The sequence below is a fragment of the Protopterus annectens genome, chromosome 10.part0, assembly GCF_019279795.1.
Source record: "Protopterus annectens isolate FY-2018-M chromosome 10.part0, PAN1.0, whole genome shotgun sequence".
NCBI classification, from domain to species: domain Eukaryota; kingdom Metazoa; phylum Chordata; order Ceratodontiformes; family Protopteridae; genus Protopterus; species Protopterus annectens.
The window spans coordinates 1,274,896,633-1,274,921,548 of NC_056744.1; the positions used below are offsets into that span (position 1 = coordinate 1,274,896,633).

At 39.9% G+C, this 24,916-nt stretch overlaps 1 protein-coding gene across 1 annotated transcript in view; it reads left to right on the plus strand.

Annotated features, from left to right (window-relative positions):
• The window catches only part of SLC5A9 (solute carrier family 5 member 9), a 919,403-nt gene extending 902,276 nt beyond the window's left edge, over positions 1-17,127 (plus strand). Inside the window, exon 13 of the mRNA XM_044085977.1 lies at positions 16,370-17,127. Within this exon, the coding sequence (XP_043941912.1) occupies positions 16,370-16,572 (203 nt within the window). The 3' untranslated portion in view covers positions 16,573-17,127. The remainder of the gene's footprint in view (positions 1-16,369) is intronic.
• Positions 17,128-24,916: the final 7,789 nt, after the last annotated feature.

A 24,916-nucleotide genomic window follows, 5' to 3' on the forward strand; every position in this document is an offset into this window, starting at 1 on the left:
GTCAAAGGTTACTGTTTTCATAACAATGAGATAAAATAAAAAACACACATAGCAGTTACCTTTTATTCCAAGTTCCCATAATCCTGTCTTTTGTGACCACTCCATTTTCACCTTTTATCTAATATGTCTCACTCTAATCTTCCCAGTATCTAAACTCTACTCTCCCCTCCAATATAGACTTTCATTTTCTCTTCCTTCTACTAATTCTGTTTTCTCATATTCTGCTATTTATTCTATTAGAAAAATAATGTATAAGGCACTTCATTATTCAATAATTGTCATAGCTCATTTGTTAAATAACAAATGTTATGAACATGCTGCACCCCTCACGTTTTTCTTCTTCTTCTTCTTCTTCACTTTGTCTCTTTGTTATGGTTATAATTCTAAGGAAAAGTTGAGACTATTCAATGTCTCAAAATGTATGTTTTTATACTGCATGATTTTTCACACTTGCACAGTGCTTGAAATTTATTTATTTTATTTTACATTTGTTGACCAGGATAGTCCAACTGGATATATGTCCATTTTCAGCGGAGGCCTGGGGAGAAAAGCTCCAGAGACACACATAAGGTTTACACTTGAGGCATGCAAATTTACAAAGTACATACAATGCAGTCCAGTCTGTAGGAAGGAACTCACAGGATTCATAGTAACTTTACATAAACAAAATGTGACAACAATTTGTAAATTAGATATGAGGAGAAAAATGCACACAATATGTTTAGCCTTAATAGACAGAGTGGTAGTTAATTGGGGTTAGCACAGGGGCAAAGCCAATGAGTTTTAGAATATTGTTTCAGTCCATTTTTAAAGTGATTTAGAGAGGGTTCCAGGGTAAGGTTGGCTGGGAGAGAATTCCAAGTTCTGCCAACAAAGTCCAGCTGTGTTGTTAGCTGTGTGTGTTTGGACCTGAAGTTTGTTGGATGAGTGCAGTGGCCTGGGGTTATTATAGGGTTTTATGATGTTGTGAGTGCAGGAGTATTTTCAGGTTTGTTGAGAATTTTATGTGCTACTATGAGCTGGTTGAACAATATTAAGTTGGGTAATTCAAGCCATCCTAGGTGATTAAGGTTTTGACAGTGATGAGTCCTGTATATGGAGTTGGTGGCAAATCTGGTGATGTGGGTGTAGGAGCGTATGAGTTTGTTGAGTTTGGATTTCTTCAAATTAGAGAGTATGGGGGAAGCATATAGAAGGGTGGAGAGGAGATTAGAGTGGGCGATGATGGTCCTGGCTAATGGGGTTAGGAAGGGATTATTTCTATATAGTGTTGTCACCCAAACTTCTTGTTAATTGTTTTAATAGTTTTATTGACATGCAAATCAAATTTGACTTTATCGACGATAGCCCCTAATAGTTTAGTGGGGTCATCTGGGGCTATGGTGGTACCATTGCTGGAGGTTATGGAGATGGAAGGTGGGGTGGATCTACTGGTGGTGGCAAACAGAAGCAATTTAGTTTTGTTAGTATTCAGTAACCTGTGATTAGAGAGCAAGTTTTCCACTGTGTTAAATGTATTCTTGGTTAAGGTTTGCAGTTCTGATGGGGAGGAGACTGAGCAGATCAGGGTGGAATTGTCTGAATATTGGATGCAGGTTGCTTCTGGGAGGGCAGTGTGGAGGTCATTGATGAAGATAGAAAAGAGTAGGGGACCTAAAATTGAGCCCTGAGGGACTCCAAGGGTGAGAGGTAATAGGGTTGACATTTTTTTCTGCCATATTACCCCTATTGTCTATTGCTAAGGTAGGATACATGTGGAAGAGTGCTCTAACCCCAATTTAACAAATTTAAATAATAGAAAGTTAATTAAACAGTTCTGCACATTGTCCCACCTGTAGTGCACTGCACTTTCTTCTACCTGTAATGGCATTGTGCTCTGTTCTACTTGTGGCGGCATTGTGCTTTGTTCTACCTATAGTTGGACTATGCTTTCTTCTGCCTGTAGTGGCACCGCACGTTCTGCTTGTAGTGGCTATTCTGTTTGCTCTACCTATAGTGGCACTGTACTTTGCTCTAAATGTAGTGACTCTGGACTTTGATCTACATGATGTGGTACTGTACTTTGTTCTACGTGTTGTGGCTCTGCACTTTTTTCTACATATAATGGTTACACTCTGCTCTACCTGTAGTGGCACTGCAGTTTGCTCTACAAGTAGTGGGTTTACACTTTATTCTGCCTGGAGTGGCACTGCACATTGTTCTGTTGTAGTGGCACTGCACTTTGCACTTCATTCTGCTTACATTGGGTCTCTGCTTTGCTGTACCTTTTGTGGCACTGCACTTTGTGATGATTGTAGTTCCACTGCACTTTGTTCTACCTGCAGTTGCATTGCATTTTGTTCTGTTTGTAGTGGCACTGCACTTTGTTCTACTTGTAGTATTAATGCACTTTGTTCTGCTTGTAGTGGCACTGTATTTTGTTCTACTTGTAGTGACACTGCACTTTGTTCTGCCTGTAGTGGCTCTGAACTTTGCTCTACATGTAGTGGCACTGAATTTTGTTGTAACTGTATTGGCACTGCACTTTTATCTACCTGTAGTTGCACCACACTCAGTTCTACTTGTGAAACTGCACTTCATTCTGCTTATAGTGATGCTGCACTTTGCTCTACATGTAGCATTCTGTACTAACTGTAGTGACACTGCAGTTTGTTCTGCCTGTAGTGGCACTGCATTTTGTTCTGCTTGTAGTGGCTCTGAACTTTGCTCTACATGTAGTGGCACTGCAATTTGTTCTAACTGTAGTGGCACTGCACTTTGTTCTACCTGTAGTTGCACTGCACTCTGTTCTACTTGTGGCACTGTACTTCATTCTACTTATAGTAACTTTGCACTTTGCTCTACATGTAGTAGCACTGCATTCTGTTCTAACTGCAATGGCACTGCACTTTATTCTATCTGTGGCACTGCACTTTGTTCTGCTTGTAGTGGCTCTGCACTTTACTCTACATGTAGTGGATCTGCACTTTGTTCTACCTACAGTGCCTCCACATTTTGTTATACCTGTAGTGGTTCAATGCATTATTCAACCTGTAGTGACATCACCCTTTATTCTGGCTGGGTACTCAGCCATTGACATATTTTTCCCACATCTTTGTGCAGTGCATCGTGTGGTTCCTCATAAAAAATATGCCCATAATTAAATGTTTCTAGGTGGATAAACTGAAGGCTTTTCCTCACAAAGCACCTATGAGACTTAGTGCCTCAGAGAGTTATCATCCCTAAAGCAGTATGTCCATTTCAACAAATTATATAATTGGTAGCAAGTTGAAACACTATCTGAGTACATGCAAGGAGCGCTAATGAACCATTAGCAGCTTGAAAATGGCACCTGCATGCTATGTGCTTATACAGTAGGGCACTAAAATAAAACCACACAGGAATATACTATTAAGTAAGTATGCAATAGATTATGCCACATGTTATTAGGCAGATGGTGTTGGTGGATTTCTTACAGATGGAAAACCAGGGGTAGTAATGCATTACAGAGTGTCACGTGTCATGCATATGTAGTTTTACTGAGATCCATGACTCTAAGAAGTTATGGATTCCTCAGTGGCATGAATGGTGTATGTCATACATAAGTATGCCATTTACCTAAACAAGTCTTAGTGCATTGTTTTACTCTACAGGACAGTAAACCATGACATTTTGAAACATTTTGTCATTTTGCATTGATGTGTATTAGTGTAAATCACACTGATATTATTAAGTGATGCCATTTTTTATTTGCCCCAGCTGAGTGCTACTCTGTACTGTAGCAGCACCTGTAATTGTCATTGTGTTAATGAATAAACTGTGTGCAATGGTCAGCAGGTATGCTAGGCACTATTTCAATGCCTGGTACACTATGTCTCAGGCTATAAGAATGACACAAGGATTAATCTCTGGCTGGAACATGTGATGTAAGTTTTTATGGAAGGGAAAATATTCCTGAATTCATTGTCACTACACAGTCAAAGACATGCTTACTTTCTCAGAAATGAGCAGGGCATACAAATACTGTATTGCTGAAGTGAAAACATCAAAAAGGTAGAATCAGCTTACTTCAAGCAACCCAGGACAGTATCTATTTTTTTCAGTCATGGTCTTCTTGTCTAATGTGAACATCTATAAAAACAAGAAACTGCTGATGTGAATGCTGTCATTGGGCAATCCTGGTGTCACTGATATAGATATCATTTATATAACACAGCAAAAATTGTAAGGCCAGCAAGGGTTAGATGTGAAAAAGAGTTAGCAGTTGATATCAAGAATGGAAGTAAGGGCTTTTATAGGTACATAGCTAAGAGAAGAAAGGAACAGAACTAACCAGGTCAAGCAAAGAAGGGAGGGAGACCACAGAAGACTAGTTAAAAAGCAAAGATAATTAAAAATGTTTTCTTTGCTTTAGTCTTGAGAAGGAAAACAAAGGGATGGTGCAATGCTGGATGTGAAACAAGGAAGAATTAAACAGAGCAGTAGGCACATCACAGGATGGAGAGGGAGAGAGACAGAAGATTCAGTGGGAAATAGCTGCCCATAGGTACGATAAAGCACAAAAAACAGTTGTTCTGTCTCCAAGAGTCTCCAGGAATATGGCCAGTGATCTGGCAGACAACCTGAATGACATCTTCACAGGTCACTGGCTAGTGCAGAAGTGCCAAAGACCTAGAATAAACCAAGTCTGATACCCTTGTGCAAAGAAGGAAGCAGAAACAAATCTTGGGAACCACAAGCCTACTAAATTAACAGCAGTGGCAAGGAAAGTCACGGAGAGAATCCTGAATGCAGGGCTGCTGTCACTGAGAGAAGGAAACAATCTCCAAGACTGCAATCAACATGGGTTCATGGCTAGAACTGTCATGACAAGGCAGTGCAGTGCACATGGCCTACCTTGGCTTCAATAAAGACTTTCACTTGATCTCACACAGGAAGCTGTAAGGAAAATTAGGGTAGAATGAGGGAAGGACATATATTGTAAAAGTGAATTGCTGTATGGTTTAATAGTATGTGGTGAGAGGAACAATTCCCTGAAATAGGAGACTGACTAGTGGATTCCCACATGGATCTGTCCTGGGTGCAGTACAGTGGAAAAATGGGGGGAGTGTCCATTGAATGATTTGGAAGAGCTAAAAAGTTGCGAAGAAAGGTAGCAGTTAAGGTTTAAAGTAAACAAATGCAAAGTATCACACATAGACGACAACAACCATGGTGTGAATTATCAGTAGGATAGAGTGAAACTATTAGCAACAAAACAAAAAAATGATCTGAGGGTGTCAATCACGCCTGGCTTTGGCCACTACAAGCAATGTGAGAGGGCAATGGCAGCAGAATAGAATGCTGGAGTGTATTCTCAGGGGGATAGATTCCAGAAACAAAGAAGTAATGCTTCCAATCTGCAGGGTATTGTCACAGCATAGCTGGTGTACCGCAAGTAGTTCTGGAGGCCATATTTATTTCATTTATTTGACATTTGTTGACCAGGTTAGTCCAACAGAGCAGAAGCCCTTTTTTAGCAGAGACCCGGGGAGAAAAGCTCCACAATTAGTACAAACAAATAGTATAACAAATCCAAAGTGTATAAATAAATCATATAAGTAATATCACAAATCAAAATTGGAGACACAATTAGTATAAACAAATCCTAAGTGGAAACATTTGTACATAAGAAGTTATATGCAGGCATATACCACAGTACTTTGAATGGTGCAATAACAAATACAATAGACCTGACTGCAACACAAATCCAGGGTGTAATCCTTTGTACATCAGCAGTTATATACAAGCCTTTCCCATGGCACTTCAAGTGGCACAGTGCCAAATATATGTGCCTAAAGGTACCAGAAGTTGTAGAAGGAGCTCAAGTAAAAGGAGGAATAAGTGATTAGGTGAGTAGAGACCAGAGAGTAGAAGATGAAGTTATTTTAAGTCTAGTAGGAGTAGGGGGTTGAATTTCGAGAAGAAAGGTGGACATGAGACGAAGAGAGAAGGACTGATGAGAGGAAGCATGGAGGAGCCTGTCATGGCCGGTGGGTACATTCAGTGACAGAGCCAAGTACTGATTAGAAGGTTTTTGAGAGCAGTCTTGAAACTCTGTGGGTGAGTAATATTTCTGATGTGTAGTGGAAGTTTGTTCCAAGCTTGGGCAGGAGAGTAGCTATACATGTTTTACCCAATTTTGCTTTTAGATTTGTAGATAGTGAGGAGGTTTTGTTCAGAACTTCGTAAAGGTCTTGGGGTGGTATAGTAGAAGACTAGTGAGGCCAGGTCAGGGCAAGAGGAGGGCTGGTAAAAAATAGAATGCATGATTTGAAGCTGAGAGAGGAGAAGTTAGTGGGGAAATTCTTACCAGCTAAGGCATTTGAGGGCAAGGCAGTGGTGAGACTGGTGGGTTTGATCTGTTGCAAATCTAGCAATTTTGTTGTAAGTATATTCTAGTTTAGACAGGGGAGAGGATTATAGGTTTGTGAGGATTTGAGAGCCATAGAATAAACTTGGAAGGAGGTAAGCATGGGATAGAGAGATTTTGGAACTAGTGGTGAGAATTTTTTTATTACGTTATTGGCGATATGTAGATCAAATGTGAGTTGGTCATCTATGATGACTCCCAGAAGCTCGGTGTGAGACTCAACTGAGATAATTGTATTGTTAAGGGAAGAGCTAGAGAAGGAAGATTTGAGATGGCTCAAGGGTTTGGGGGTGAAAAGCAGGAGTTTATTTTTTCGGGATTTAGAATCAGCTGATTCTGAGTGAGACAGTTTTCAATTGATAGGAAGGATTTTTGCATGAGATTATTTAGGTCTGAGAGGGAATCAGCTATGATAATATCAACATTTTGCATGAGGGATGGCTGAGGACAGGAAGTATGCAATTGATTAGTAAAAATAGCAAAACCACAGCCCAAAAAAGAGCAAATATATATATATATATATATATATATATATATATATATATATATATATATATATATATATACACAACCACAAAATGCTAGTAGAACCAAGGAGCCAACTTCACAGAACACCAAGAACTTAAACCACCACTTTTTAATAAAATACACAGACCTTGTGATTAGTAAAAAAAAGTTTAACAGGAGAGGGCCAAGAATAGACCCTTGGGGAACTCCCATTTTGATAGGTAGGGCAGGTGATGTAGTAGAGTCCATCTAACAGACTGTTGCTGACCTGAGATTGAACTTGCAAACCAGGAGATGGTTGAAGGGGACAGATTAAGTTCAGAGAGTTTAGTCAGAAGCAGAGGGTGACATACGGTTTTGAAGGCTTTAGAATAGTCGAGGAATAGAGTGGAAGTGAGTTTGTTATTGTCCTTAGCTTGAGATATAGAGTTAATGAAGGATATAAGAGCAGTGGAGGTGCTGTGTTTTGGATGAAAGCCATGTTGTGTGTGTGGGGTGTAGGTTTTCTTGTAAGAGGTATTGTAGAATTTGCTTATGGACATATTTCTCTAAGATTTTGGAGAGAGGTGAGAGAATTGCAATAGGTCCAAAGCTGGCAAGCTCTGAAGATTTACCACCCTTGTAAATGGGTATGGTGTAAATTTTTTCCAAATTGTGGGGACTTTGGATTCAGTGAGTGAGCGGTTAATAAGAATAGAGATGGGAAGTGCTAGTGAGTTTGCAGCCTTACAGAGAAAGAGTGGAAGGAGACTATCCATGGAGGGAGAGCAGGGTTTTAGCTTGCTAAGCAGGGATTTGATATAGTTGGTAGATACGGTTTTCAAATCATAAAAATTACATATGACTGCTGGAAGGAAGTAAGGAATAAAGGTGACAGAAAGATGAGTGGGGAGAGGGGTGGATATGACCAGAGCTAAAGGAGCTAGACCTCTTCTCACTTGAGAATATAAGAGACAGAACAGATATTATGGTGGTGCACTAGATCATATAAGGGAAGGTCATTTTGAAGAAGGACAGAGGGATAAGGAAGGGCGGATACAGCAGGTAACACAGACTAACTACATCCTGTATTTTCAGTATACTACTTGTTTTTTCAAAAATACTTTTTCAGATCAAGGGTTGTGAACTCACGAACTGGAGTACTGAAATGTGCCTTGCAGGAAAAATCCACAGAGGTATTCAGAAGTGCACATGACAGGTAGAAGGTGGTAAGGAGAGAAGGTAGCAATGGACTGAAGGTCGAATCTTAAAGCATTTAAAAGGACAGATTAAGGAAGCTTTTGTTTTCCTTCTGCTTTAAGCAAATGCAGTGCAATATAGTATAGTATGCATTACAAAGAGCTAGGAAGCATTCTACTGTGCTGATCAGTTGCAGCCATTAGTGCTAGACCTTGTCATGGCTCAGACTCCATTCCTTAAGTTTCCAGTTTCCTTCGGTGAGCAGTCACATGTAGTACTTTTACCAGGAAAATGATATGTAGTTAGTTCCTTGTGGTTATGATGATAATTGCAAGGGCTGGTATACAGAGAGTGTCACTTGTGGGGATGTGTGGTACAGCTATTATGTGGCTGTACAACTGTCACATCAGGTGAGTGTCTCTTGGCACATAGCCAGGTGCAGATGCAAAAATTAGCACTCAGCATGTGTATGGCAAAGTGAATGCTCATCAATATGTCCACAGGAACCTCTGGAATCTCAGACCAATAGATTATAGCTAAGCCAACAGGAACAGAAAGAATGAAGGACACCCTTCAGTAGTGGCTTCCATAACTAGAATCTCAAATAACATCCATATCCTTTCTTGAGCTGTATGCTGCATGCTATATAACATGATGTGCATATTGTTGGCAAAGGCTGACTCGCATGTGTTTTTCCATATCTGTGTACATATACTAGAGACATAAAGATGACACCATGTTGGAAATGGAGGAAATAAACAAATAACACACTGACCCACAGACATGGATCAGTACTCCTGAATGGTGGCAGGTATATATGTAACATTGTAGAAGAACAAAGACACTGACACTGGAAGATAGTTTCCACACTGACAATGATAGCACCCTAGAAATAGTTGCCCCATAGACACTTTCTGACACTGGTAGCATGGATTGCACAGCTATGCATGCATCATGCAGTAGAAATGACAACATGCGGGTGAGTAAACACACAGAAGACAGGGGAATCACTTCCAGAATCTCCTGTTAAGTCCGAATCTGATGTCTCCAGACAGGCACAGAGTTGCAACATATTTTGGCATAATCAATACATCCACTGCTGAGGATTAGCCTCTGCAGCCTGCTAACATGCATAATGGTGGTCATTGTATGAGTCATGTGATATCCATGGTACAAGCCCAGTAGAGGCATGATCACCCCCACACCTCCAGTAACAAACACAATCAGAATTCAGTAAACTTTGACATGAAACAAATCATTTTCCAGGAGAAGCCTCTTTGAACAGTCATGACCATGGACCTATTGCAAGACACTGGTCATGTTGTGGGTGGCACAGTGCTATAGCAGTTAGCATTGTCACCTCACAGCAAGAGGTTCTCTGGTTTGATTCTCATCTTGCATGTGTTCCCTGTGGAGTCTGCAGGTCCTCCTTACGTCTGCGTGGGTTTCTTCCCACATTCCAAAGACTTGCAGTAGGTGGATTAAAACTCTAAATTGGCCCTAGGTGTGAGTGTATGCATGCAAGTGTGAGTGGTGCACCCTCCGAGGAGGGTTGGGCCTTGAGACTAGCAACCTGAGCCTGTAAAACCTATAACTGCTACAGAAACAACAAGCTCTGAAACGTGTTCATTGCCGATGAACCACATAGTGCATAAACGGGAAAGAGAGAGAGAGAGAGAGCTCATGTTGTGATGACTCAGCAATAGAATGCTCATGGATCTCATATAAGCTGTGCTGAGAATGCATACAAGATGCTACAGATAGCATACATAATGACACTGCTAAGCAGACACAGGCAATTGATTTGACCCATGCTTCTCATGCATTTTCACTAATGTTTATCACTTGGGGTCAAACCTCCTCGCCATAGCCCAGCATCTGCACATTTACAGCCACTTCCTAATACATACAGCTCCCACGTTGAAGCAGTAGTATGAGTACTGCCCTATGCTAATGTCTTCAAACCTGGTGACAGTGACAGGCAGTAATCACAATGCAGCTGGTGACGGTGACAGGCAGTAATCACAATGCACCTGGTGGCAGTGACAGGCAGTAGTCAATGCATCCGGTGACGGTGACAGGCAGTAATCACAATGTACCTGGTGGCAGTGACAGGCAGTAATCACAATGCATCTGGGACGGTGACAGGCAGTCGTCACAATGCACCTGGTGGCAGTGACAGGCAGTAGTCACAATGCACCTGGTGGCAGTGACAGGCAGTAGTCACAATGTACCTGGTAGCAGTGACAGGCAGTAATCACAATGCATCTGGGACGGTGACAGGCAGTAGTCACAATGCACCTGGTGGCAGTGACAGGCAGCAGTCACAATGTATCTGGTGACAGTTATAGGCAGTAGTCACAATGCACCTGATGACAGTGATAGGCAGTAGTCACAATGCACCTGGTGGCAGTGACATGCAGTAGTCACAATGTACCTGGTGGCAGTGACAGGCAGTAATCACAATGCACCTGGTGGCAGTGACAGGCAGTAGTCACAATGTACCTGGTGGCAGTGACAGGCAGTAATCACAATGCATGTGGTGGCAGTGACAGGCAATAATCACAATGCACCTGGTGGCAGTGACAGGCAGTAGTCACAATGTACCTGGTGGCAGTGACAGGCAGTAATCACAATGCATCTGGGACGGTGACAGGCAGTAGTCACAATGCACCTGGTGGCAGTGATAGGCAGTAGTCACAATGCACCTGGTGGCATTGACAGGCAGTAGTCACAATGTAGCTGGTGGCAGTGACAGGCAGTAATCACAATGCATCTGGGACAGTGACAGGCAGTAGTCACAATGCACTTGGTGGCAGTGACAGGCAGTAGTCACAATGCACCTGGTGACAGCAACAGGCAGTAGTCACAATGCATCTGGTGACAGTGATAGGCAGTAGTCACAATGCACCTGATGACAGTGATAGGCAGTAGTCACAATGCACCTGGTGACAGTGACAGGCAGTAATTACAATGCATCTGGTGATAGTGACAGGCAATAGTCACAATGCACCTGGTGACAGTTGTCACAATGCACCTTGTGATTTGTAACACCTGCTGCATGTTTAAATCAGGCAGTAGTTGTGTGCTTTAAATCTACTATATGGAGGATGTGGTCTAAAATTAATGATATGATGGGTATCCAACAGTCCTGCAGCTGGACACCATATCTGATGTACAGCTCTGAATGTACATGCATTAATGCTGATACTGTACTGCAGCTCAGCCATGACCCCAGCAATTGCTTGTCCATTGTATTACTGAAAATTTCAATTTGGCATGTTGGAACAATTGTATTGATACACAGCATGTCCACATATGTTCTACACCATACTGCATAAAAGTCCACCAAATGCTGTCTTTGTGCCAGTGCATGGAACTCTGTAGGCCACTTTTTAATTTGTGCCTGTGATGATGCTTTCCTTCAATCATCCTCTTTGACTTCCTGTTCTGCAACTGCTCACTCACATTCAGTGCAATGTTGACACTGTACTGAGGAGTTGCCACCCTCTGTTGCAGTCTCATATTGTATAGAATGGCACAGGCCAGGAACATCCATGCAAGTGAGTAACTGATCACACCCCCAAAATCTCCAAGCATTTGAAATGCTTTCAGAATGCCAAACACTTCTTCCACCATCACCATACTTGTCTGACTATAAGCTCAGATGTACACCTCCTCAGCATACCATGAAGGCTGGTGGACAGGATCATTTCAAATGAATGTAGCAGTTAAGCTTAACTACCTGTGGGGTTATAGAAAACATATACTCTCATGATTGTAACAGGTAGGTTTAAGCTACTGCTTCTACATAATGCCTAATCCTGATGTCATGTTATGTCTCAGCTTAGTGTGGCTACTGCTGTATTCTCTATGTCCCTTTAAGATGTCCATGTGGGTACATATTTGGGAGAATACCTAGTTGTTCATCTGCAATATAATAGCATCATGGGCACTCCCAGTGTTTTCGCAAGGGAGCCTGTCAGATGGTAATTTCAGCAACTGTCATTTCAGTGAAAATGTTTCACTGAAAGCACTTTTGTTGAAAGTGAAGAATTCCCTTTTCTCCACTATTGTGTGAACTTAGAGTAGATATATCTAAGTTCAGATGGTGTGGAGGGTTTCTCCTCCATGTGGGGTGCAGGTGGGCTTGCTCCCCTTCAAAAAAATACTTCCTAGGAGTTTCACTGAAACTGCTTTCAGTGAAATATTTTTGGAGTTTTATTGTCAGGGAAACAGATGTCAATCTTGCAACATAATAGTATTTGCAAGACTCACTGTAATGATGTCATTAGGTTTAGAAATAAGCGATTTCTGATGCATGTTAATTGTTAGCATGGAATCCTTACAACTAAGGAGCCATTGATCAGCCAGAATAACAGATGTCTAGATGTGTAGAACTATAGCATCTGCATGGTCTTTGTATAAGTATGGCACCTACTAAAAGAGCTGTGTACAGAATTGCCACCATCTGCATGATCTTAGTATGTAGTGATACCTGCTAACAGAATTGCTAGCCTTTACACAACCTCAGTAAGCACATGGCATCTTCTAACAGAACTCTTTACAGAACTGCCCGCATCTGCACAACCTCAGTATGTGTGTGGTACCTACTCCACATTCCTCTCCACCACCATTGCTAGTTTCTACGTATGTGCTAAGCTATGTAGGATCCTACTACTGTCTGTTTTTACATACCACTTAATATTCATGTGCTTTGCCTTGCATCACTCTGAGATATATTTCATTTTGTACTGCTCATGAATCCTATGCAGAGTGGTGATAGCTTCATCCAAAATGCAGTATTCCTTATTAATATTATTCCATTTTTCACTAACTTGGATTATCTCCCTGTACGTTTATGTTACTGTGTTCTATGAACTGAGGCTGCATTGTGAGAGAGTTCTGCCTCCATACTATGAGTATATGACAAGTTGTATGAGTGCCAGACAATATTTTACTTTCTAAATACATGAGTATTTCATTTATGTGATTATTTCAAGAAGAACAGATCCCATTGTGTTCTAAAGATAAATTCTAAAATCAATATTTGAAGTATGGCTGGAGATTTAATACTGTTTGAAGAAGGATATTTTGGATGGCATCCCATCTAGCTCTCTATCTAGCTATCTAGCTAGCTATCTTACCAACTTATCTATCTCTATATTTATTTTTACTGGGAGATTATGCAAAATATTAAATGAGCAATTAACATCATATAAACATTTAATGTATCTACAGAGTTTTAATATATTTGTCGTTGAGACAAAAACAATGAATGCAAAACAAGCAAGTTTATTATAGTCTAACAGATATACATGCAAATATCATATAAATGTCATGATATACCAGTATGAACACAGTCTTTTGGGGGCACAGATAGGACAAGTGACTCTCCTCCATCCTCTTATGGTTGAATAATTTCAAAACATTACATTAGGGGCCAGGTGAAACCTTTGAGATAACATAGCTGACAGCCTCCATCATCTTATAAAGTTACCACTTCTCTCCTGGTAGAGCATCATACTGCATCATACTAAATGCAGAGTATTCTCCACACTACCCAACACTGCACCAGTATCTCCAAGTGTTTAGCCTACCTACAGTGCCAGTACTGATATACAGGTGGAGCTGTTAATCCCTGTAGCTTGCCATCAGCACAGTGTAAGTTATGTCAGACATAACTACTCGCATGTAAAACTGTATCATGCATACATGCAGTATTATGCTACAAACACACTAGAGAAGGAAGCTGTGGAACTGCAGAACCATGCAGGAGAGTACTTCAAATGAATTTAGAAAGTGAGGGAAATAACCTTGTTATAACAGTGATTACCGGGGGGGGGGGTGCAGAGCTGCTAAATCTAATATGCTCTGTACAGAATTAATTAGATCAGTGATCTAAGAAGAGTTTGAGGAATACCTGAACAGCAACTGTTTAAAGAAAGCAGCTTGAATCCAGGCTGACCCTGTAATTGATCAGTGTTCTACCCCAGTAAAAAATTACATAAATTCTAATGTCAAGGTCACTCTATACTTTTTTGACTATAAGGTAAGGGTTTTGAACAGTGTAGATTTACATACTTTCATTTGCTGTTGGAGAATGCCAATAACAAGGGCACCATGATGCTACAAGCGATATGACAAAAGAAAGTTAATTAGCAGCAGGATAAATTGCAATACAGGAAAAGAGGGGGATTGAAGGAAGTGGATGCCCTGGATAAGATATGTGGAAGGAAATAAAATTCTTCTCCAATCTGAGAGCAGTAAAAGAGATGTGGGGCAGGCTATGTCTCTCCAAAGATGAGAATGAAACTTGGAGCAGCTAAGCAGGAATAAAGGAAATGTAAATGTTGGTACATATTTATAAATGTGGTTTGATATTGGTCTCCTCTATCTCAACACTACAAAGTCAATGACAGGCAATGACACCTGAATCAGGAGCTGTGATACCATGCAGTGTAGGTGAGGAAAGGGGCCACGTGGCCATGGTGGTGCAGTGGTTAGCATTGTTGCCTCACAGCAAGAGGTTCTCCGGTTTGATCCTCAGCTGGGGTGCCTTCTGTGCAGAGTCTGCATGTCCTCCCTGTGGTCGTGTGGGTTTCCTGCAGGTGCTCCGATTTCCTCCCACATCCCAAAGACATGCTGCAGGTGGATTGGACACTCTAAATTGGCCGTAGATGTGTGTGTGTGTGCCTTCTGTGATAGGTTGGGCACCAGGCTGGCAACTCGACACTGTAAAAACTCCACTGCCAATCATGAGTGGACAGGTGATCTGCTGTGGCGACCCCTAACTGAGAAAAGCCAAAAGAAGAAGCTATGTACTGCAGCAGTAATAGCAAACAGTTTTACTATTGCTAGCATTCTCAGTTTTGCACTGCAGCGGTAATAGCAAACAGTTTTACCATTACTGGCATTCTCAGTTATGCACTGCAGGAGTAATAGCAAACAGTTTTACCATTGCATGCATTCTCAGTTATGCACTGCAGCGGTAATAGCAAACAGTTTTACCATTACTAGCATTCTCAGTTATGCACTGTAGCAGTAATAGCAAACAGTTTTACCATTACTGGCATTCTCAGTTATGCACTGCAGCAGTAATAGCAAACAGTTTTACCATTACTGGCATTCTCAGTTATGCACTGCAGTGGTAATAGCAAACAGTTTTACCATTACTGGCATTCTCAGTTATGCACTGCAGTTGTAATAGCAAACAGTTTTACCATTACTGGCATTCTCAGTTTTGCACTGCATTGGTAATAGCAAACAGTTTTACCATTACTGGCTTTCTCAGTTATTCAGTGCAGCTCTAATAGCAAACAGTTTTACCAGTACTTTCATTCACAGTTATGCAGTGCAGTGGTAATAGCAAACAGTTTAACCATTACTGGCATTCTCAATTATGCACTGCAGCAGTAATAGCAAACAGTTTTACCCTTACTGGCATTCTCAGTTATGCAGTGCAGCGATAGCACACACTGTTACCATTACTGGCATTCTCAGTTATGCACTGCAGCAGTAATAGCAAACAGTTTTACCATTACTGGCATTCTCAGTTATACAGTGCAGCAGTAATAGCACACAGTGTAATCATTAATGGCATTGTTAATCAAGCAGTGCAACAGTACTGACACACAGAGTTACCATTACTGTATTCTCAGTTAAGCAGTGCAGTAGCAGTGACACACTGTGATCATGACTGGCGTTCTCAATCCGTCTTTAAAATAGCAATGGCAAACACTCATTATGTGTGGATACACTGGGAGGGTATGTAATACTACTATTTGGGTGGATTTCCACTTAAACTACAATGGCAGTACCAGGCTTATCTCTTATCTTGCAAAATAGGAGGAGGCAGTTAAAAGCAAGAGAACAAAGTGGGTAGGACAATTTATACATATGAATAGTAGAGGTAAGTGTAGTCAGGCATGCACTATAAAGTGGTCTAAGTATAATTTTTATACATCGAAACTGACCATAGCTTTAATAATTAGTAAGAGATCTGTCATGTTTTCATCTTGCATGTGGAAATAAAATATGATGTACTAGAGCAGAAATAATAAGGTTAAGCTATATGCAGAAGGCTTGCTGTGCCTAAAATGTGATGAGTTACAACAGCAAGGCAGTCACATTAAAAGACAATTTCACGTGTAGTGTCCGACTCCCTGAAAGCAATGAACAGTACCTGGAAGAGGGGATCAAAGGTTACCAAGTTCAGCAGATGACTGTTGCTGTGTTTTCTTCATAAAGAATACATCTTATCTTTCTTCCCTTCTTTACCTCCTCTTACAGATTACCCATGGTGGAAGAAAGTATTCTTCTGGTTCTGTGGAATAAACGTCAATCCTGCTCCAGCATTAACGGAAGAGGAAAAGACTGCTTTGGAAAGAAAACTGACAAGTATTGAGGAATCTAATCCCTGGAAAGCTGTGTGTGACATCAACGCAATTATTCTTTTGGCTATCAATGTCTTTTTGTGGGGATACTTTGGCTGAAATAGAATAAACTGTTAAGATACAATGTATTTAGGACCCAAGGCAAAAAGTGAACAAGTAAAGGTGGACATCAGCTTACATCTGTCACTAATCCATTGCTTGTGAACTTCATTAACATATCAGGACAATGTACAGTGGTAGCTCATTCTTACTAAATTGCTAGTGATGGACAGTGTTTTTGTATGTTAATTTGTAGTTAGAATGGGAGATTTGTTTTCATGTATCACTTCTGCAGAATTCAATGTAGAGAAACTAAGTCAGTTTGCCATTTAGGCACACTTCCTTTTTTGTAACTAACTTTACAGTTATTTGGCTTTATATCATCCTTGCAGTTTGCCTTTTGTATCAAAGTTGTGACACTGGCACCTACACATGGCCATTACTGAGTCATGCCACTAATATTATGCTTAGAGTGAGGCTTGGTATGTAATTACATAGTTGTCACAGGAGTAATGTAGTAAACAAAGGGTTTAACAGTCCTGAAATATTTTGATGGAATTTTGCCTCCTTTATGTATCATTTATACCTTCCCACTCTTATCAAAGATTGACCAGATTTTTCCACTCAGTTTTCTATATAAAGTATTCCTCATTTAGGTTAACAAGCTAAAAAAAAGTCTGTCAGATCAGCTTAATTAAACAATGAATAAAAATAATAAAAAGTAATTCTTCTTGGCTATCAATGGGGAGGGGTTGAGTTGACTGGGGCAGCAGAATGTACAACCGAACATCTGTAAGTAAAATTCTTTTGTCCTGAAAAAGAAGTACCTCTTTTGTTATGTTCCTGAAGTACACACAATGTCAACAAGTTAGCCAATCAGGTCCATTGCTGAACAGAGTATAACTTTTTCATAAGGTGAAGAGTGGCTTTAGAGTTCCTAAGTTTCAGCACCTAACTGATTCTGCAAACAAAGATCTTAAAATATGAGGATGCAAAGTGATTTGCTGTAAGTTGATGAGTTGGACAGTAATAACTGTAACAGCGTATTAAATCCTGGTTCCTGTGGTTCAAGGTTATTCAGAGCAACCATAAGTGTTAGCCACTTACTTTATTGTTTAGTGAATGAAGTTAATATGGGAGGGCAAGCTATTATTTAAAAACACTGTTCTCACTAATCTAGTCTCCCAAGAAGTAAGTATCTGGAACTAGAATACCTGGAGGACTGCATTTTCTCCCAGTGCTGCTGTGGCAACTGGTTGTGAATAAGTAGTTCAGGGAGTTGCACCTTCTTGTTACAGGAGATGCTATAGCTCTAGCCTCTGCTAATTTTGTTTTCTCACGTCCAGGTTCAAAATAGTAATAGCCCATGGGTATGTCTTCCATATTGTGGTATCAGTGTTAATATAACACAAGGGCACACAGAGCAGTCTGATTCAGTGTGTTCTATACTTTATCACATATTGGAGGTCAGCACCACAATTCACATGAATTAGAGCTGTAAATGTGTTAGAGAACAAAGAAACACGGCTTAAAAACAGAAAAGGATAATGCCAGAATACAGTTATAATTAAGGACTTGAACACAGAAAATCAATATAAGACAACATGAAAAGCACTAAACTCGGTAACAAAAATGAAAGATAGAAGAAAGTGTGCAGCTATTGTAAGACGATTAGAAGATAGCCTAATGAAGTAAATGAATATATAATGCACATGTGAAGAGGAAAATCTATCAGGCATTGCAAGTTGTGAGTTGCTGCACAACCTAAAAAAAATGTAATTAAGTAAAAAAAATGGCTCAGCCCTTCTTTACAATTGCTGGTGGACTGGAGGGCATGGGCTTGGCCATCTCAAGCTGTTGATCATAACTGTTAAGGGTCATGTATGTGGGAGCATGCATACACAATAAGGAGAGCTTAAGATATCATATAATAGTCTTCACTGCTTGGCTTTCAGCCAAACAACACTGTTTACTAGGTACTGGCTGTGCTTTAAGAAGGCATTTATATTTTGCTTTCCTCACTGCTGACTACTGAACATAACATTTCTCTGTGAACCAGTCCTCCTTTCTCTGTGGGTGACAGGCAGTCATGTAAAATGTCACACATGCCACCCTTGGGTTTTCTCCACAGTGGCCCTAATACTACACCTTGTGGCTGCTGTGGGCACCCACACCATCACAGTAGCATCTTAAGCTCTCCTTATTGTGTATGCATGCTCCCACATACATGACCCTTAAGAGTTACTATCAACAGCTTGAGATGGTCAAGTCCATGCCCCCCAGTCCATCAGCAGTTGTAAACATGCAAGTTTCCTTTCCCATGGGAACAATCAGTCAACCACAATCAATATCTCTCTTCTTCCCAGTATGGGTGAACAGCATAAACCACTAACACCTACCCTCCCTGGTAGGCTGCTAATTGATCTCAAGTCATCTGGGTCATAGTCAGGGATAAGGCAACTTGTACTATTTAATAGTTAAAGAACTGCCATGGCTGAAGTACAGTGTAGAGGTTAAAACAAATAAATTGCAGACACCAAACAATTGGAAATATGATGTGACTGCTTGCAGGAAATAAATTTTCTTGATACTGATTACAGTGAACAACATTCTTAGCCCAGTGTAGCAGATGCCACTCACTGATGCCTTGCAGGTGCCTTGGTCTGCAAAACACTTCAGTAGAAGAGCTCAACCTCCCTTCACACTAAATTTTTTGATAAAAAACAAAACATAAAAATTCATAAGGGCTCCGGTGTTGTGCAAGTATGTCCACAGTTAGCAAAGAGTGGTCTTTCAGCAACATTCTGAATACTTAATTTAGTTTGTCAACCATGTAAGTGAAGTAACACACAGACACACACATGCACATTTGGAGATAGCTAGTTCAACAGTTCAGCTAGTGTGTTTTTTTGGAGGTGAGAGCAACCAGAAAATCCACATAGTTTTGGGAGTACATGCAAACACCCAACAGATAGTAAACAGATATCAGGAATAATGCTCTTTATTGGGCTTTGTGTATATAAGAGCAGCATATGTTCATTCAACTGTCTTCTAATCAACAAGTCCATGTTTGTTTCACAGTTATATGACAGTAACATTACTACAGGTATACTTCTTGTGCAATCACATTCACACTCAGACTGTAGGAGAAGCATTATTCAGAAATTACCTGTTCATCCTACTTCTAACTGGAAGGAGATTGCATTTTGATACAATTTTATTTTATAACCATTTCAAGTGATAAGATCTTTAACAAGAACATTCTGTATAATACTGTAATGGCAGACTGGTACTTTTAAAATTAATTTATGATACTCTTTTCATTATTTTGTCTTCCCTGTTAGTAAACATTTAGGTCATGAAACACTTTTGTGAACATTGCACTATGTTGTTTTGATATTAACATGAAATCAAACATGGGTGTCTAACTTTTTCACTCTTGCTGTTGTATTGATGTTGTCGATGTATTTTTAGATCACTTGGTGGTAATGTTTTTTATGCCTCCTTCACCACAGGCAATTGCTGAAATACAGTTTTGAAAATTAGTTATTATACACTCATGATCTTGTAAGAACTTTCTGCAGTGGCTTGACAGCAGTCAGGCAGTTTATATGAAAAGATGGTCAGAAGTTATTGTGTAGATTGAAAGTCTCCATTGTTACCATGAATTTACCAGATGAATTTATTCACACATCATATCCATTTGTGGCATGGCCAGATGAAATGTGTTTTGAGTCTAACGATTAGTCTTCACTTATCACTATAAAGCAATGAGAAGCTTCAATACCACCCTAAGTCAGCTCAGCTAAAGAAAAAAACTGAAGATTTTTGTAACATTCTAACTCAAATGTAGTCCTCAAAAACAGAGGGGAAAAGTAATAAATGCAGTTACAGATAAAAAGGAGAATTACTGTTGGTTAAGAAAACTGATACGATCTGTCAGTAGTTTCTAATACACAAAGAAATAAAGATCATTTTAGGATAATCCAACAAGGTTTAAGAACTTCATAACAATCTTTCATATCCTCTGTACCTGCAGCTAAGTAATGGAGCAGTATTCTTCAATACCTCAAAAGCAGGGCCATTTCAAACATGTCATTTCTTGCAAATGGAAAAATACAGTCAGCTGTTCATAGCTCAGTTAGAAGAAATCCAATACATTTAAATATTAAGCAGAATAAAATAGCATTTATATGCAATTAATTAAAATGTTATATTATCAGTCTAGTGTCTAGTTGCCCAGCCTGGGTTAAGTACGATAGATCTGCTGAGCGAAAGTTGAACATAAAACCAATCAAAGATTGGCAATACCACCAAGTGCACTCAAATTCCACTTAAATTGGCACTGGCTTTGCCCTTGTTCTAATCCAGACTAGCACCCCCACCCTTACCCCCACCACCTAGACTCTTAACCCAACTATACTACCGCCACTACTAACTACAGTCAGAATTAGCTAATTGTCTTTACATACTTTAAAATCTTGTCTGACAACTTTGTTACTAATATTATAAATGACAAGAAACTATCTTAACTTGCAACATTTACTGTATATACTGCTGATAATCAATATCTTGCTATTGTATTAAAGCCAACAACCTGTAATGTTGTTTACTATTGCTGCAACTTTGTATCTCTATTTATCATGTGCGTGATGTGGAGCTTTTCTCCTAGGGCATCTGCTGAAAAAGGATCTGCGTCCAGTTGGAATTTCCCGGTAAACAAGTGTAAATAAATAAATAAATAAACCTGCTAAACATGAACTGAGAATTGCTACACTTAATGTAGGTTCACTGACAGGATGCAGTTTGGAAGTGGCTGAAATGATGACACAGACTAGGCTGGACATCCATTGCATCCAAGAGATGGGATGGAAGGGCATTACAGCGAAGGCACTTGGCTAGGGATCCCGAGTCTACTACTTAGGAGGAGGAAGACAGGCTGGAAATGGTGTGGGAATTGTGGTGAGGGAGAGGCTTCAGAGGCAGTGAGGAATGTCATCAGAATTAATTACAAACTCATGGCAATCAGACTCCAGTGTAATGATAGGGCAGTATTCATAATCTCAGCCTATCCCCCACAGCAGGGCTGTGATAGTGAGGAAAAGAGTGCATTCAGACAGCAATGGCAGGACCTACTAGATAAAGCAGGACAACACATGGTTCAGAAAGAGAGACAGTCACCAGATCACATACAAGAGTGGCCAACATGTAACTCAGGTAGACTTCTTCCTAGTAAGGAAAAGGACTTTGGGGTAGAATCAATGATTGCAAAGTCATCTTCAGGGAAAAAGTCAACCCACAGCATAAACTACTGGTTGCCACAATCAGCTGTAAGCAGTGGTCAGAGAAGGCTCTAAAGGCACCAGAGGCCAGCCTGAAGGCCTGGAAGTTGACTGGAGAGAAAGTACAACAGTTCATGGAATTAATTAGTCAGGGCTCTAGCACCACAGAAAGAGGAGGAAATAGAGGAAGTTGAAGAAGAATGGTAACACCTCAAAACATCATGTGTGAGGACTACAGAACAGATATGTGGCTGAGGCAGGTGTGGAAATAAGGTACATAAGAAAAGCCGGTAGTGGAATGTAGAATTCCAGGAAGTCATCAAAAGAAATAAGGAGTGCAGGAAAAGTGGGAGACAGAAAAGACTGACCAGGCTAGGAAAGAATACTGGTTGGCTAACAAACAGGCTAAGAAAGGAGTTGCAAAAGCAAAGAACATGCATTGGAGGCATTCTACCATCTTCTAGAGAGTGACTCAGTAGGAGGCACAAAGAAAATATATCAGGTTGCAAGGCAAAGACAGAAATATAAAGAAGAGAGTCAGGCACCCTTCATAAGGGATGCCAGCAATAACCTGCTCACTGGTCCACAGGACATCAATGGCAGATGGAAGCAGTATTTCCAGCAGCTTTTGAATGAAGAAAAATCCAAAGAAGCTGTACTGCTCCAGATACAGCCTACAATGAGAGAATCATCTTCAACACCCTTTTCCCATTTTCTTCATGAGGTTGAGGTATCGTTTTAACTGACGCCATATTTCTTGATTCAGTATCACACTCCTGACTTCTTCAACACTCATGCCTGACTGTGGCAGATCTTCTCTCACACAGTCCATCCACCTCTTTGCTGGATGTCCTTGTTTCTTCTTATCTTCTTCCTGTTTGTTCCAAGTCTTCTTCACCAGATTGTCTTCTGCTTTTCTGCATGTGTCCAAACCACTGTATTCTGTCTTTTATCTTTTCTGTAATTGGAGCTACTTTGGCTTCTGCTCTTATGTCCTCATTTCTTCATCTGTCCCCTAGAGTCCATCCTACCACCTTTCTCAGGCACTTCATTTCTGTCACTTCTAGCTTCCTCATCTCCTCTGCCTTTACTGCCCAGGTTTCTGTACCATACAGTAGTACTGGTCGCACCACTGTCTTGTACACCTTACATTTCAGCTTCTTTGGCATTTTCTGTTATTCACTACATCTGAGATGCTATGCCAATTGGCTGTTTCTGTATTGATTCTATATTTGACCTCTTCATTCAGACTTCCCTTCTCCTCAACCATCCCTCTCAGAGACTTGAAGCTATTAACCTGTTCCACTATCTACCCTTCTATCTCAGTTTTCATCTTCTTCTGATTTCCCTCATTTGATGTCATTACAACTGTATTATCTGTACTCAGTTTCATCCCATGTGCCTTAAGTTTTGCATTCTATTCCCCTATCCTTTGTTGAAGTTTTTGCTCAGAGTCTGCATGTAATGCCACATTGTCTGCATACAGCAACTTTCTTGATCTGTCCTTTCCAAACTGTTTGCAAATGTAGTCCATCACCAGTATGAACAGCAGTGGGCTGAGAGCTGAACCATGGTGCACACCCACTACCACTAGGAAGTCCTCTGTGAGACTGAACACTTTTCTTACTTGAATCGTTGTACATAGCTTGCACTAACTCTGCCAATATTTCTCGGACTCCAAACCATGTCAGAACTGCTCAAAATCAGCTTTCTTAGGATTGTGTCATATGCTTTCTCCAGATCTAGGCATTCCTAGTTGGACTTTTTCCTTGTCTCTAGCAGGGCCGGATTTTCCATTAGGCACTGTAGGCACAGTGCTTAGGGCCTATGAAATTTTTAGGGCCTACGAAAGAGGCAAACAAAATGAAAAAAAGAAGTTAATAAGGAAAGAAAAAAAGAGTGCAAGGCAGAAATCTGATTTATCTAAAATTCAAAATTACATTATAGAACCAACAATTCAAAATTATTAGTTATTTCCTAAGAAATATTCTTTTTTCAACTTTTCATTTCAGCAAAGTCTTTAATAATGTCCTCAAAGTCCATATCACAAGTAATGTCACTTTCAATACACAAAAGAGCCAAAGACGATAGGCATTCCTGGCTCATAGTTGAACGCATATAATTCTTAATTTGTTTAAGTTTAGAAAATTATCTTTCTTCTTCTGCATTTGTTCCAATTATTGATAAGTAAATCCTCAACCCAATATGTACATTTGGAAAACTTGTAACAAGTTTATCTTTTATTTGGGATTTTATCAGTTGAGTCACTTCAACTACTGACTTGTTATCCTTGTACAATGATGAAGACATAAGAAATTCATCAAGAAGTCTTCTTCCAAGTCTGATAAACAGATATTAACTAAGTCTCTGGCTTTCAATTTAACTTTATCTTTTGTTAGAGATCTGTCTGAAAGGAAACTGAAGGTATCATGCAACATACTGTATGCTGCACACCGTTTTGTCATTTCTGTAACTAGTACTTCAAGAATACAATAAAAAATATTAATTTGAAATGCATCTTTTGCAGTCAACTCTTCTACCAATTCCACTGATGTTTCTTCAAATGGTCTCTTCCTTTTCTGATTTTGGTCTTTGCACGGTTTGTAATTAGAGTTTTGAACAAGGTCTTTAGCCATTTTTTCGAAGTCCTCAAATTTATCTTTGACTCGAACCTCAATTAAATAATCCAGACGTCTAGCATATAATTTTGCAATTGTCCACAACTCACTTCCATGATTCTGAAGTGCTTCATTTATTCTATCAATATTTTTCAGAATATCTTCCCAAATGACTATCATTAATGCTATGTCTAAGCTACTTAGCTTGTTTATCAAAGCTTTTGCACCATGAACCACTGTCATTTTTTGTTTTTGACATTCTGAGATATCAAGAAGTGTTGCATAGATTTGATTGTAATTTAGCTTCAGTGATCTGCCAGCATCATATACACCAAAAGAAAGAAAAAATCACCAATAAAAAACAAATGGCTGATTATTTAATGTGGCCTGTTGCAGTGATTTATTCAGTCTGAAGAAGTTTTACTATAGATGAAAGAGCTTACTGAGAGTTCTGTTTAATAAATTTTGTTTGGTAGTTTTGCTTTGTTTAGTCACTTTTTCATT